The sequence below is a fragment of the Erithacus rubecula genome, assembly GCF_903797595.1.
Source record: "Erithacus rubecula genome assembly, chromosome: 2".
NCBI lineage: Eukaryota > Metazoa > Chordata > Aves > Passeriformes > Muscicapidae > Erithacus > Erithacus rubecula.
This window is the reverse complement of record NC_136685.1, coordinates 66,514,208-66,526,608: the sequence shown is the minus strand read 5'-3', so window position 1 is coordinate 66,526,608 and position 12,401 is coordinate 66,514,208. Positions and strand designations below refer to the sequence as shown.

Sequence of the window (12,401 nt, the reverse complement as noted above, 5' to 3'; positions counted from 1 at the left end):
ATATGGAAATTTCTAAAGAATATATATGTACTTTTGAGTACTAAAATTGATTTTATTCATTTATATAAATATATATGTGTACATATGCCCATATATAAAATATATGTCCTGTAAATTTAATCTCTATGGAGAATTGGATTCTTAATATAGATTTAATGTTACTTTCCTAGTCTTAAATTCAACATCCTGTGTGCATTTGTAAGGATTGTGTATATGTCAGTGATTGCTAATGAAGAACCATCTGCATTTTTTTCACTGTCATAAATAGGCATTGTTATTTGGAATAAGGAGATCCAGAGTACTTGAAAGAGTGTACAGTGAGGTTAGTTTGCAAGAGAGGGAGAGAGGCTGCAATTAGTTTCCAGAATCTACATAATAGAATTTCTTCATAATTTACAGTAATGATGATTTTTTGCCTTCTTATTATGCTACCTTGGTAAATAGCTGAGAAATAATGCTTATTATTTCTTATTATGCTACTTTGGTGCTGAGAAATAATGACAACATTCTCATTGCCGTAAAATTTACTTTAAAAAAAAATTCAAAGGTTAGCCATGTGGTGGTTGATACAGTGCCATTTTAGGACCATGTCTTCTTGTGTTGCCTTTTTCTGTTCTGTCAAAACAGAAGAGATACCTTTTTGTAAAAAATAGAGCTGCCAAGATGAAAAATACGTCTCCTAGAAGCAAATTCAGGGGATGCTGAAAAGTTGTTTACACAGTTGTGTGGCACAGTCATGAGTAAACCACCATGTCCAAGTGCTTTAAATATTTGACAGAACCCGAAGAAAAAGGGGATCTTACCTTTGTTAGGGAAGATTGCTTCCTGGGCTCTGATTTAAGTTTAATTTTAAAAAAGTTATTTGACCTCGGCATGCAAGAAAGCAATTTAAAAGGCCTATAACAGCTTTGTTCCTACACTTGCTTGCAGAGTTTTGGTAGGACTCTGAGCAGAGCTCATTCTTGCATCACTACAAAATGTTAGCATTGTTGCTTTCTTTATCAGAGCAGCACAGATTGTAGCAGACCTATTAAAGTCTGTATTTTGTGGCTCCAGCAAGTAGTCTCATAATTTGAAGGCTGTGAAGAGTCTGTCCTCATTGCACCTGTAGTTACAATGCAAAGTACACTGCACCTTCAAGGTGCAAGTTTGTAATATTTATTGACCAGTGGCAGAATTTGTTCTTTAGTTGTATGGAGGACTTGTGCCTCTGATTTTGAGAAATGGAATAATCATCTCTGAATTAGGTTAATGCTAATCCACAGACCCAAAAATTAGCATGTGGGAGGAAAAAATGTAAGATGAGCAAAAAGGATTTAAGAAATTGTTAGTTCTTGGTAGGCATAGTTTGGAATATTCTTACTGATTTCTGAGACTCAAAATGAATGAGTTGGTGATTTTCATTCAGCTGGTACGACATTGAGGGAATGTGAGTTGGCACATTATTTATGAAGTGTTCTGAGACTCTTTGGAGAAAAGTGTTGATATACCTGTTATTAAAATCTGTGTTTAATGATTCATGGATAGCAGATGGATGAATGAATTTCTTCTTTTGAAGTTCTGGTCTATGCATTAAGTCAGGATTTATTTCACTGGGGATTTTGTCTGCTTTTTTGTTGATGGGTTGCTTGGGTTTTTTTAGTTTTGTTTTTTTTTTTTTTTTCTTTAGTTGTGAAATGCTCACTGTCTTTCTTTTTCATTGAAGAACACACACAGCTGTTAAAATTGCCCCACGATATAGCGCACCTGTAGTTCATGTCCTGGATGCATCCAAGAGTGTTGTGGTTGTAAGTTCTAAATTATAGTTTCTTGTCCATGCAAAGATATATGCCCTGTTGTCCCTTTCATCCTTTCCTCTAAGGCTTGATGTTGTAGCAGAAAATTAGAAGAGGCACATCAGAGACAAGTTTCTAAATTATACTTGCTTCAGCTGTTTGTGCTGCCACGTGGTTATCAACTGGCTTGTGACAATTACTGGCACTGGGCACTTTTGTTTAAATGTCCATTACTCAAGTGAGGGTGACATTCACTGAGTCCTTGACTGTAGTTTTGTAGTGCAGACTGATGAAATTATATGTGAACTGCTATTCTGGCTAATTTGGATATATTTCTGATGTTAGTTAGATAGCAACATTTGTACTGAGAAAGATGTGGCTGGAGTTTTTTGGGATGGATTCTCTTTCAGATGAATGGGTGGTCTTAGCTGGCAAATATGTGGTGGTAAAGTGTAGGACAAGCTGTGTGTTGCTTCTTTGGCTACTCAGTCTCTGAAGTTTTGGAGTATTCTCCTCTCAGGTCTTTCCAGAGCTATTGGCTCTGCTAATGTTACCTGTGTAGCAGGGCAGAGATCTCAGTAATAATTGTAGTGTAAACATGGCTGGTTGGAAGAGTTTGAATGTAGGTTGCAGATTATTGGTAAGGCTTAGTTTAGGGTTGCCAAGAGAGTCCAAAAGACAGGTTGCCTAGTCTGAAATTCATGTTCTGTCCTTAACCATAGTGTGTTACACGATGTACTTAGCACTTTTTCCTTCCTGTTCTTTTCAGTGCTCCCAGCTCTTAGACGACAGCATAAAGGATGATTTCTTTGAAGAAATATTAGAGGAATATGAAGAAATTAGACAAGAACACTATGAGTCTCTCAAGGTAGAAATGTAATTTATTATCTTCTTGTTTGAAGTGGTTGGCACTTGCTGTTCAGCTATTATGAATAACATGCTGTTACTCTCACTGTTCAGCTCTTTAAAGAACTTCAGGTATATTTGTTTTGATTTAAAATTTGCAGTAAAATGGATTGAAAACTTCCAGAAGTGCTTCTGAAGTCAAATTTTCTAGCCTGCAAGGCCTTCTGCATGAGGCTTAACAGATGCTTGGCAAAATCTTGATTGTCCTCAATGGGTGATCAGTGGCTTCTAGAACCTCCATGGAGCTGGCAGTCATGTCCTCTTAATCAGTCTACAGGAGACCAGTGCTCTCCTGGAGCAGTAGCAGGATATGTGGAGCTTCAGTGGGATAATGAAAATGATACTGGTAGCTTTTGCTGGTACTGAGCCACACTCTGTGCTTTCCTGATATCTTGGTCTTGTTTAGATGAGTGATCAGAGCAGCAGGAGAATATCTTTCTCTGCTTGTATTTTGGTGTATTTTGATGTGAAAAAGGAATTTCTGGTGTAGTTGAGAGGAACCAGAAATCTTGTAGGCCAGTTTCATTAGAATCATACAATCGAAAATAATGATCTGCTTGTGATGTAATCTTACCTTACATTTGGGAACTGGGAGTTGTTGAGACTGAAATTGTCTGTTGTTACATTTATCCTGAATAGTATTTTGAGTAAAACTGTACCATGAAGTCCCCAGTTACAGTTTGTGTCTGAAAGGTGGTGTTCTGAAATTAACCTTTATGTCTATATAGGAAAGAAGATACTTGTCTCTACAGCAAGCTAGAAGAAAAGGTTTCCATAATAATTGGCTATCAGGCCATATACCAGGTTAGCTATATGTTGTTGTTTATGATTACTGTGCCTTTATTTTATTTTGTGTGTTTATTTTAGATATCTTTTAATAATATTGTGCTTTAAACTTCAGAATATGCAGTGGAACAGCTTAAGTAAATTGGTATGTCTCAACAGAGATTTTTTTGCATTAATTCGAACATTCTGTTTCTGATTTTTTACATCTCATTAAAAAATAAATTAATATTTAATAAAGATAACTGAAAAAAAATCCCAAAGCAATGAGTTAACCATCATGTAACAACATATAATCAAAGAAAACACTAACGACAGCTTTTGAAAAAATAGTGTCTGCTTGGCTCATTATATCACACACCTTACTGTACCATATTTGGGGAATGCATGCTGTAATATGGCATTTTTATCAAATTCCTTCTTACACTCTTTCCTACCCTTCCTCCATCAGTTTTTGTACTGTTTTGTCTTTTTTTAAAAAATTACACTAGAAGTATAAACAGCATTTAGGTTGCAGCCTGCCATGGCATTAACACTGCTTTCTGTCATTTCATTTACAAGATTCAACAAGAAGCTAATTTTCAATAACTTCTCTTAATGCGTTACAAAGTATTGAACAGAGAACACAAGTGCAAAGCTTGTGGCTTTACACAGATACTGGATTTTTCACTTGTGTGTGTGCATCTAAATGTGTGTGTGGTGGCTGTAAAAGTTCTTAGAAATCACATAAAAGTTTACAGGAATATTCTGCAGTGTCATAGTACATATCTGTGTATAGAAAGGAATTGGTAAATATGAAAGGCCCATGAAGTATGTTAGGGAGTGATAAATTGTGTAGGTTTTTTTTGGGTTTCTGTCTTGGCCAATATTCAGACCAATTACATAAGTTCCAAAGTCCAACAGCTAAAGAACTATTGATTTATGTGGAAGAACAAAAGCCCTTTTTTTTTTCAACTTTATATGCCTTTTATGCTTTTTTTATTTATTTTTATTTTTTTATACATTTTAAGTGTGGGTGGAGTATGGTATGACTTGGGAAAGTAGGACTATGAGAATGTTAGAACAGTTAGTTTGGAAGAGGTCATTTTTAGGGGTGGAGGCTGCTGAACATGCAGTTATGCTGCAAATATAAAAATATATTAAATTATTTTCATCATGTCTGATTGTACTTCTGATTCCTACAGTTAAACCAAAATTCATTGGCACAAAAGTCTTTGAAGATTATGACCTGATGAGGCTGGTGGAGTACATTGACTGGAAGCCCTTCTTTGATGTCTGGCAACTCAGGGGAAAGTATCCCAACCGGAGTTTCCCTAAGATCTTTAATGATAAAACTGTAGGTGGGTATTGAAATTGCATTTACTTCATGTAACTAATTGAACAGGCCCAGTGTGCTGCAGTAAGATTCCAAATGTTTTGAAATACATAGGACTAGTACAAATACATGCAAAGAAGTCACTGAAGTAATTTGTTCAAAGCAACGCTTAGTGAGCCAACTGTTGGCATGCAAGGCTGAAAAATAAGTGTGGAAAACTGCTCAGTCATCTTATTTGGCATTCACCTGTCAAAGCACAGGGAGATATTTCATTAACAACAAATGGCAGCAGAGCACTTAATGTATCTGTGTTCCTGTTGTGGGTGAAGATGGCAAGCTCCTTTTGAAGCTATTCAGTAGGTTTTAAATTATGTGATAAAAATGCATGGGTCACACTGAAAGCACTGTTCTGGATCTACTGCACTGTGGTAATGTAGGTACACACACCAGGTCTCTTGCTCATTTTATTCTGTGTTCTCTGCCTCTACTAGGTGCTGGCTGAATCATTTTGTGCTTTGTTTGATTTTTTTTTCCCTAAGATACATGTTGTTACAGCCCTATGATCACGCTGCAGTCTTCCTGTTTGCTGTAGCTGAGAGATTGGACAATTATGTGGAAAATGAATCCATCTTCAAACAATTCTTAAACTGATTTAGCCACTTATGAAAACATGCCTTTTCTAAGGCAATTTCTTTTTTTCTTTTGTTTTTAACAGGTGAAGAAGCAAAGAGAGTTTATAATGATGCTCAAGATCTACTAAAAACACTGATTAATGAAAAGAAATTACAAGCCAGAGGTGTGGTTGGGTTCTGGCCAGCTCGAAGTGTTCAAGATGATATCCACTTGTATGCTGTAGAAGAGGCAGTGGGATCTTCAGAACCAATAGCAAAATTTTATGGATTGAGGCAACAGGTACAGTGACAGCACATTTGTTAAGTGACCTTTTTTCCTCCCTGAATTTCAGGAATGTAACAAAAGTACCCTGTTAAAATCTGGTGAAAATGGTGGTTGTAATCTCTCTGCAGCTCTTGTGGTGTCATTTCTTTCAGTAATAAGATCCTGTCAGTGATGAGCCAGATCTTTGTATTGTAGTATTTGTAGTATTTTGCATTGTAATAATTGTACAAAGTGCTTTATAGGTTTGACATCTTCAGATATGATGTGCATTTTCTGTCTCAGTTTTAAGATGTCCTAAAGCAGTGCGTTGCTTAAATTGATCACATGAATCTTCGATGTGCTAATCTTAAACCCAGTTAAAATTTAAAAAACCTGGAAAATAAAGCTCAATGGAGATAAGTGTTTCTGATAGCCTTATTTTTTTTTTAAAGTCACTATATGAAGGGGCTGTTTAGAATTAGTTGGCAGCTAATTTTGATGGAAAGAATCATATTTACTTAGATTTGCATTTAATTTGGTAGATTGAACTTGCAAGATATTCTTCCTCTCCTTTTTCCCTATCTTCTGATTTGACTTTTCATAGTTCACATATTCAGTCATCAAATGTGGGCAGAAAATAAATTTAACTACCTGCATTTTTGGAGTACAATACTCTGGGAACACAGTCATGTGCCAACATTGCAGAACTGTACTAAGAATTACCTGGCTCTTAAGTTTATCTGTTACAGTTCCCTGAGTTGCATTGAGTGTGTCTTGACAGTCCATGGCAGATGTTTATATAAAATGCTCTCAACAGGCACACAGGCAAAGATATTTCAGAGACCTATGGCTTAGTTAAATATTTTGATATCCCATGTAAATCAGCTTTACTACTCTTTCTTTTCCTGGCTTTTCCCAGGATTTTCCCAAGGAAAATATCTGATTTGATGTTGTTCTTGTAATGCTTTTTATCACTGGAATACTGTTAGTTTCCTTAGCCTGTTTTTTACTTTGTATATCCCAATTATTCAGACTTGTCTCAAAGGTTAAGGTCATGAAAGTCTGTGCATATTGTTTTTCTGGACTCCATGTATTTTAGCTGCATCTCTTTCAGCAGAGCAAAATAGAAGAGAATAATTGTCTTCTGTTTCTTATATAAAATGTTCCTTTTAGTACACAGAGTTCTCTCCATGACATTGATACTAATTAAGGATGTGATATAAATCTAAAAGTTAGAGATGCATGTAATATTTTCCTCAGCTCTAAAAATTGCAAATGAACCTTAAAATTAACATAAATTTCACCTCTGGGGGAAAAAGGGTATTTCTTTAGTTTTATGGTACTTTCTGTAACCTTGTAGTTTAATAGACAATTCTCTCTGTTTTTCAGGGGTGGGAGTATTTTACTTGCTTTTAAGATGCAGTTGGGAGTGGGTGAAACACATTGCTAAAATATTGTCACAGAATTAAAAAAATGACTCTTTAGCTAAGTGGTAGCCATTAAATATCTTTCCTTTCTCTGTAAGTTGTGTAGATTTACAAGAACTGTGCCACCTCTTACATAGCAATCATGCTTCCACAATGAATATACTGATATGATTCAAGATTTCTTTTTTGGTGCTCAGGCACCTCTTTCTGTTACTTTTCTTCCATTTTGGAAAAGGATTCAATGAGCAGTATAATTCCCTATTGCACAGAATCAGGTTGGAAAAGACCTCTGAGATTGAATCCAACTGATGACTGAACAACGCCATGTCAACTAGACCATGGCATGGAGTGCCATGTCCAGTCATTCCTCAAATACCTCTCAGGATAGTGACTCCACCACCTCCTTGGGCAGTCTATTCCGGTATCTAATCACACTTTCTGTGAAGAAATTCCTCCAAATGTCCCTCGCCTAGCACAGCTTAAGACTGTGTTGTCCTGTTCTGTTAGTTCTTATCTGGGAGAAGAGACCACCCCCCATCTGGCTACTGCCTCTGTTCAGGTAGTTGTAGAGAGCAATAAGGTCTCCCCTGAGCCTCAGTTTCCCCAGCTCCCTCAGCTACTTCTCATAGGATGAGTGTTCCAGAACTGTTACCAGCTTCATTGTCCTTCTCTGGACTTGCTCAAGCACCTCAGTGTTCTTCCTCGGTTGGGGATCCCAAAACTGAACACAATATTTAAATGCAGCTTCACTGGTGGCTGGTACAGGGGGAAGAATCACTGCCCTGGTCCTGCTGGCCACACTGTTTCTGAGACAGGCCAAGGTGCCATGGGCCATCTTGCCCACCTGGGCACCCTACTGATTCATGTTCAGTGGGTATTGACCAGCACCTCCAGGACATTTTCCACTGGGCCACTGCCCTTTGCATAAACCGACTTGAATTTTGCTTAGGATTCAACTTTCCAGTAGTAATGCATACGTTGATTTTTTTTTTTTGTGTGTTTGTGTGTGATTAGTAAAAAGTCTGTATCCTTTGTCTGGATTACTGAGCACAAAGTTTGTAGCATAACTAGGAGTATTTATAGATTTATAACCATTCTACAATGGGAGTTGATAAAGAATTCTTCTGTTTGCACATCACTCATCAGTATTTTTAACAAATGTAGAATCTGTTACGGGTAGAGATGAAATATTCCTCCTTTTACCCAGTTGTTGGCACAAGAGTATTCCTTACTTTGTAGTAATTTTTTTTGCAGTATAAGCTGTTAAATCTTAGGAACTGTAAATAGAAGCAAAATGTGTATTCAGTGCTGCATCTCTCTTCTTTGGTGTTTTGTTCTTCAGTGGTCCAAACACCCTCAGAATAAGAGAGGTGATTTTCTTCTAATTTAACTATAGGAAAGCTATCATGGCTAATGCCCTAAGCCCTTTAGTCTTAAAAATCCTGATCTTTAGCTTAATAGTACCCTAATAATGTATTTTAAAATATTCTGATTTATTGCATTGATTTCGTTACTTTAGGCTGAAAAGGACTCTGCTTGCACAGATCCATATTACTGCCTCTCTGACTTCATAGCACCACTGGATTCTGGCATTTGTGACTACTTAGGCCTGTTTGCTGTGGCCTGCTTTGGTGTAGATGATTTATGCAATGAATTTAGGAAACAGGATGATGAATACAACATCATAATGGTGAAGGCTCTCGGTGATCGGTTGGCAGAGGTATGAGGTTTTATCACATGTTTCCTTGCAACATTCAGCAAACTTAGAGTCTCTTCAGTACAATGCAAGTGGGGGTAGCTCTAGCTGGGGACTTCAAGCTGTAGCAGGGTTTCTGAAATTATTATTAATTAAGAGCAACTGATGCTGGTAAAATCACGTAAACTGCAGGAGCAGTTCAGAAAAGCTGTTGCCCACTTTGAGCTAGAGGGAAGGTCCTCTGCTAAAAGGAGCAGCAGAACATGCTTCTATCTGATCCTAGCATGAAGGCAAGAATGATGTAGCCTTCCATAGGTAGACACCCAGATAGTCAAGACATAATGACCTCAGTGCTGTAATGGAGTGTCTCTACCATAGAATAATGGATTTTATCTTTTTGGGTTACTTGTCCACATCTTTACCTCTTTGAAGCAGGACAATAGAAAACTACTCTCTACCAATAAGAGAAGTAACTGAAATACTTGAATTAGCAAAATAAGTGTTTCATGTGAATTTTAATTCTTTCAAATGTCTCACCTATGTTAAGAGCTCTCTTAAAAATGAAAATGGGAATGCAAGAAAGCATCTACAATTGCTCATCTTAATCAAACAGCTATTGCATCAGTCTGTAAAAAGTAAAAAAAAAAAAAAAATCTTTTCATTCTATTCCAAGGCATTTGCTGAGGAGCTTCATGAACGAGTTCGAAGGGAATTCTGGGCTTACAGTAGCAGTGAGCAGCTGGATCTCTCTGGCCTACGCAAAATTAAATACGAGGGAATTCGCCCTGCCCCTGGGTATCCCAGCCAGCCTGACCACACAGAAAAACTCACCATGTGGAAACTTGCAAACATTGAGGAAACAACAGGTAACTCAGCTTTACTAAGATTCTTAAATTCTTAAATTGCTTTTCATGTGAAATCAGCATTCCAACCAAAGAACAAATTGGGTGTTGCAGAACTAAACTGAAGTGCTTCTGGGAATGGCTGTCTTTCCCTTTTTATTCCCATTTTTATTTTGCCTCATTCAAGGAAGAATTTGCAAAACACTGACAGTGCTATTCGGTGGAGGAGTTTTGTCCCTAATTAGCAGATTGCATGCAAACAGGGTTCTGCTGCACAGAAAAAAATTCTGGCATCCTTATGACAGTAAGAAGACATTCCAGAAAAAACCAGGAAAAAAGCCAATTCAGCAGAGTATTTCCTGGTCCTCAGGAACCTTGAGATGGTAATTCTTAAAAAGGGATTAATTCAATTTGTTTTCCTCTAATATTTTGCATGTCAGATGTTTCGCTGGTACTTTCACAATTCTAAATAATGCTTCAAAACCTCATTTGCCATAATTTCCTTCAAACCATGGAGTTATTTTACAATAATTCTAATTAAAATCTGCAGTATGTTTAAAGCTCTGAGGTTTTCTTAATGGCTAACCAGTGAAAAAAGGGTTTGGTTTTAGCTCATCTGAAAGCTGCTTGGTTTTTCTGAGTTTGCTCAAAGCTGCTCAGTATAAAAAAAGGTTTTGAATTTGGGCTTATTCTTAATTCAAAGAATAAGAAAATCCTCATTCTCTTTTCCAGGAATTGGTCTAACAGAATCACTAGCAATGATACCTGCCTCTGCAGTTTCTGGCCTCTACTTTTCCAGTCCCAATTCCAAATATTTTGCTGTTGGCAAGATATGTAAAGATCAGGTAACTAACACCTTCAATTCTAGCAGTGTTAGAGCATTCAAAATCAGCTTATGAGCAGATATCTCAAAAAATTTGTTAACATTTAAAGCTGGAATTTCAAAATCTTCGTGGCATTTTCTGGTCCCTTTGCAGGTTGAAGATTATGCACTGAGAAAAAATTTGTCTGTGGCAGAGGTGGAGAAATGGCTGGAACCCATTTTGGGATATGATACTGAACAACTGTGATGTTTTTGGGTGAACTTCCTTTTTTTTACGGTCCATTTGCCAGAAGGAACAAGCAAGTTCTTCCCGCTGGAAACAGCGTTCTTCCATCCACCCCAATAGCTCGTCTGATTGTCTTCAATTGTTAATCAAGGAACTTAATATTTCAAATCAAATCTGCCCAGTGCTCTTGGCTTGGGACCATGAATGTATTTAGTTTCTCAGTCACAACAGCATAGTTTTATTTATTTTTCTATTTTTTCACAAAGACTCTAACAGAGAAGCTATTTGTAGGGTAAGATGGGAAAAGTGCAAAGCTTTCCTGTTCTCTAGAAGATTTTGAAATCAGAGGCAAGGATTTCTCTCTCATGGCTGTGGATATGCATAGAACAGAATTTGACTTCTGTTATTTTAGTGTGTTTTGGTAAGTCCAGGGACAAAAATATGATGCAATTTTTCTGCAAAATCACAAAGTGTTTTATACTGAGTGATCAAGAACAACTGAAGTATAACAGATCTCCTTTTTAAACATCATGTGCTCACTGTTTAGTCTTGTGCTTGGGAACGCACATTGTTCTCAGTGGTAGAACTATCAGAATAATACAATCTTCTGGAATAGTATCAGAGATCTGGTTTCACAGAGTATTGTGAAATGGGATAATAAAGCCCAGGAAGTTGACTGCTTTGTGCTTCCTCTTCCTTTCAGCAAGACACAGTTTGTCTATTCTGTATAAAAGGTACTGGCACTTCCTTCCTTACAGTTAATGTTGTCAAGCTAATTCGTAAATAAACAATCAATTGTACATGAAAATTATGAGAGCAGAATATTTGCATATAGATGACCAGAAAGATTGGAGCTGACTTTTACAAACTTTTTAACCTTCTAGAAAACTGGATTTTGAAAGCAAATAGTATTGTCTTATGTGACAGTTAGTATTGTAGATTATATTCTTCAGATTTAACTGAGTGTGCTAATTGTTCATAGCTTTCAATGATTTCTGAAAAGTGCCTCAAGTATTATTTAAATGCTAATTTAGTAAAATATTATGACAGAACCCCCTCACTTTTTTGGTCTCTAATTTTAAACAAAAGACCAATATTGTAAGGAAGATGTTCTTTTAATAGTATATTGCAATCTATTAATAGCTGTGTAATTTTTGTAATGTCTTCATCTGACTTTATGCTAAAAGAATCATCTGTATCAAAGGTTTAATAAAGATGATGTTATCCTATTAGAATCCTTTAAATGGCAATAATAAAATGTGTGCTGTAATCTGAACAGATAATGTCAAAATTAATATGTGCTTGTACCATGAACCTGAAATTGTAGAAGCTGCTCTGGGGTTTTTAAAGCAGTTGGGTGAGTATATTCTTAACTGAATCTTTTAGAATAGCTTATCCTTTAATGACTTACAAAAATAATTTCGAAATGGATCTCCCCTCCCCCTGCCTTCCTTTATGTCAAGGGACTTGTGACATGTCCTTGCTGAGCAGTTATTTTTTAGTGGGAATGGTTTTTCAGTAGAATACTCATTTAGACTGCCAAAAATACAGTAAGATATTCTTAATATAAAAAATGATTTGTTCCTAAAATTTGTAGCATGTGAAAATTGAAATCCTCTCTGCTTTGTTTTTGGTACTTGCACTTCTGCTGATCAATTTGATGCTTGGAATCTCTCCCCTCCTCTCCGGCATTCTTCCATGTTCTTACTTTTGGAAGCAAAGTGTCTTATTA

At 36.6% G+C, this 12,401-nt stretch overlaps 1 protein-coding gene across 1 annotated transcript in view; it reads left to right on the top strand.

The window, feature by feature from the left end:
• The window catches only part of MTR (5-methyltetrahydrofolate-homocysteine methyltransferase), a 48,591-nt gene extending 37,664 nt beyond the window's left edge, over positions 1-10,927 (top strand). The window contains exons 25-33 of the mRNA XM_079298390.1: positions 1,706-1,787; positions 2,545-2,643; positions 3,410-3,485; positions 4,649-4,804; positions 5,495-5,691; positions 8,602-8,802; positions 9,452-9,644; positions 10,353-10,465; positions 10,598-10,927. Of these exons, the coding sequence (XP_079154516.1) occupies positions 1,706-1,787; positions 2,545-2,643; positions 3,410-3,485; positions 4,649-4,804; positions 5,495-5,691; positions 8,602-8,802; positions 9,452-9,644; positions 10,353-10,465; positions 10,598-10,690 (1,210 nt within the window). The 3' untranslated portion in view covers positions 10,691-10,927. The remainder of the gene's footprint in view (positions 1-1,705; positions 1,788-2,544; positions 2,644-3,409; positions 3,486-4,648; positions 4,805-5,494; positions 5,692-8,601; positions 8,803-9,451; positions 9,645-10,352; positions 10,466-10,597) is intronic.
• The last annotated feature ends 1,474 nt before the right edge of the window (positions 10,928-12,401 follow it).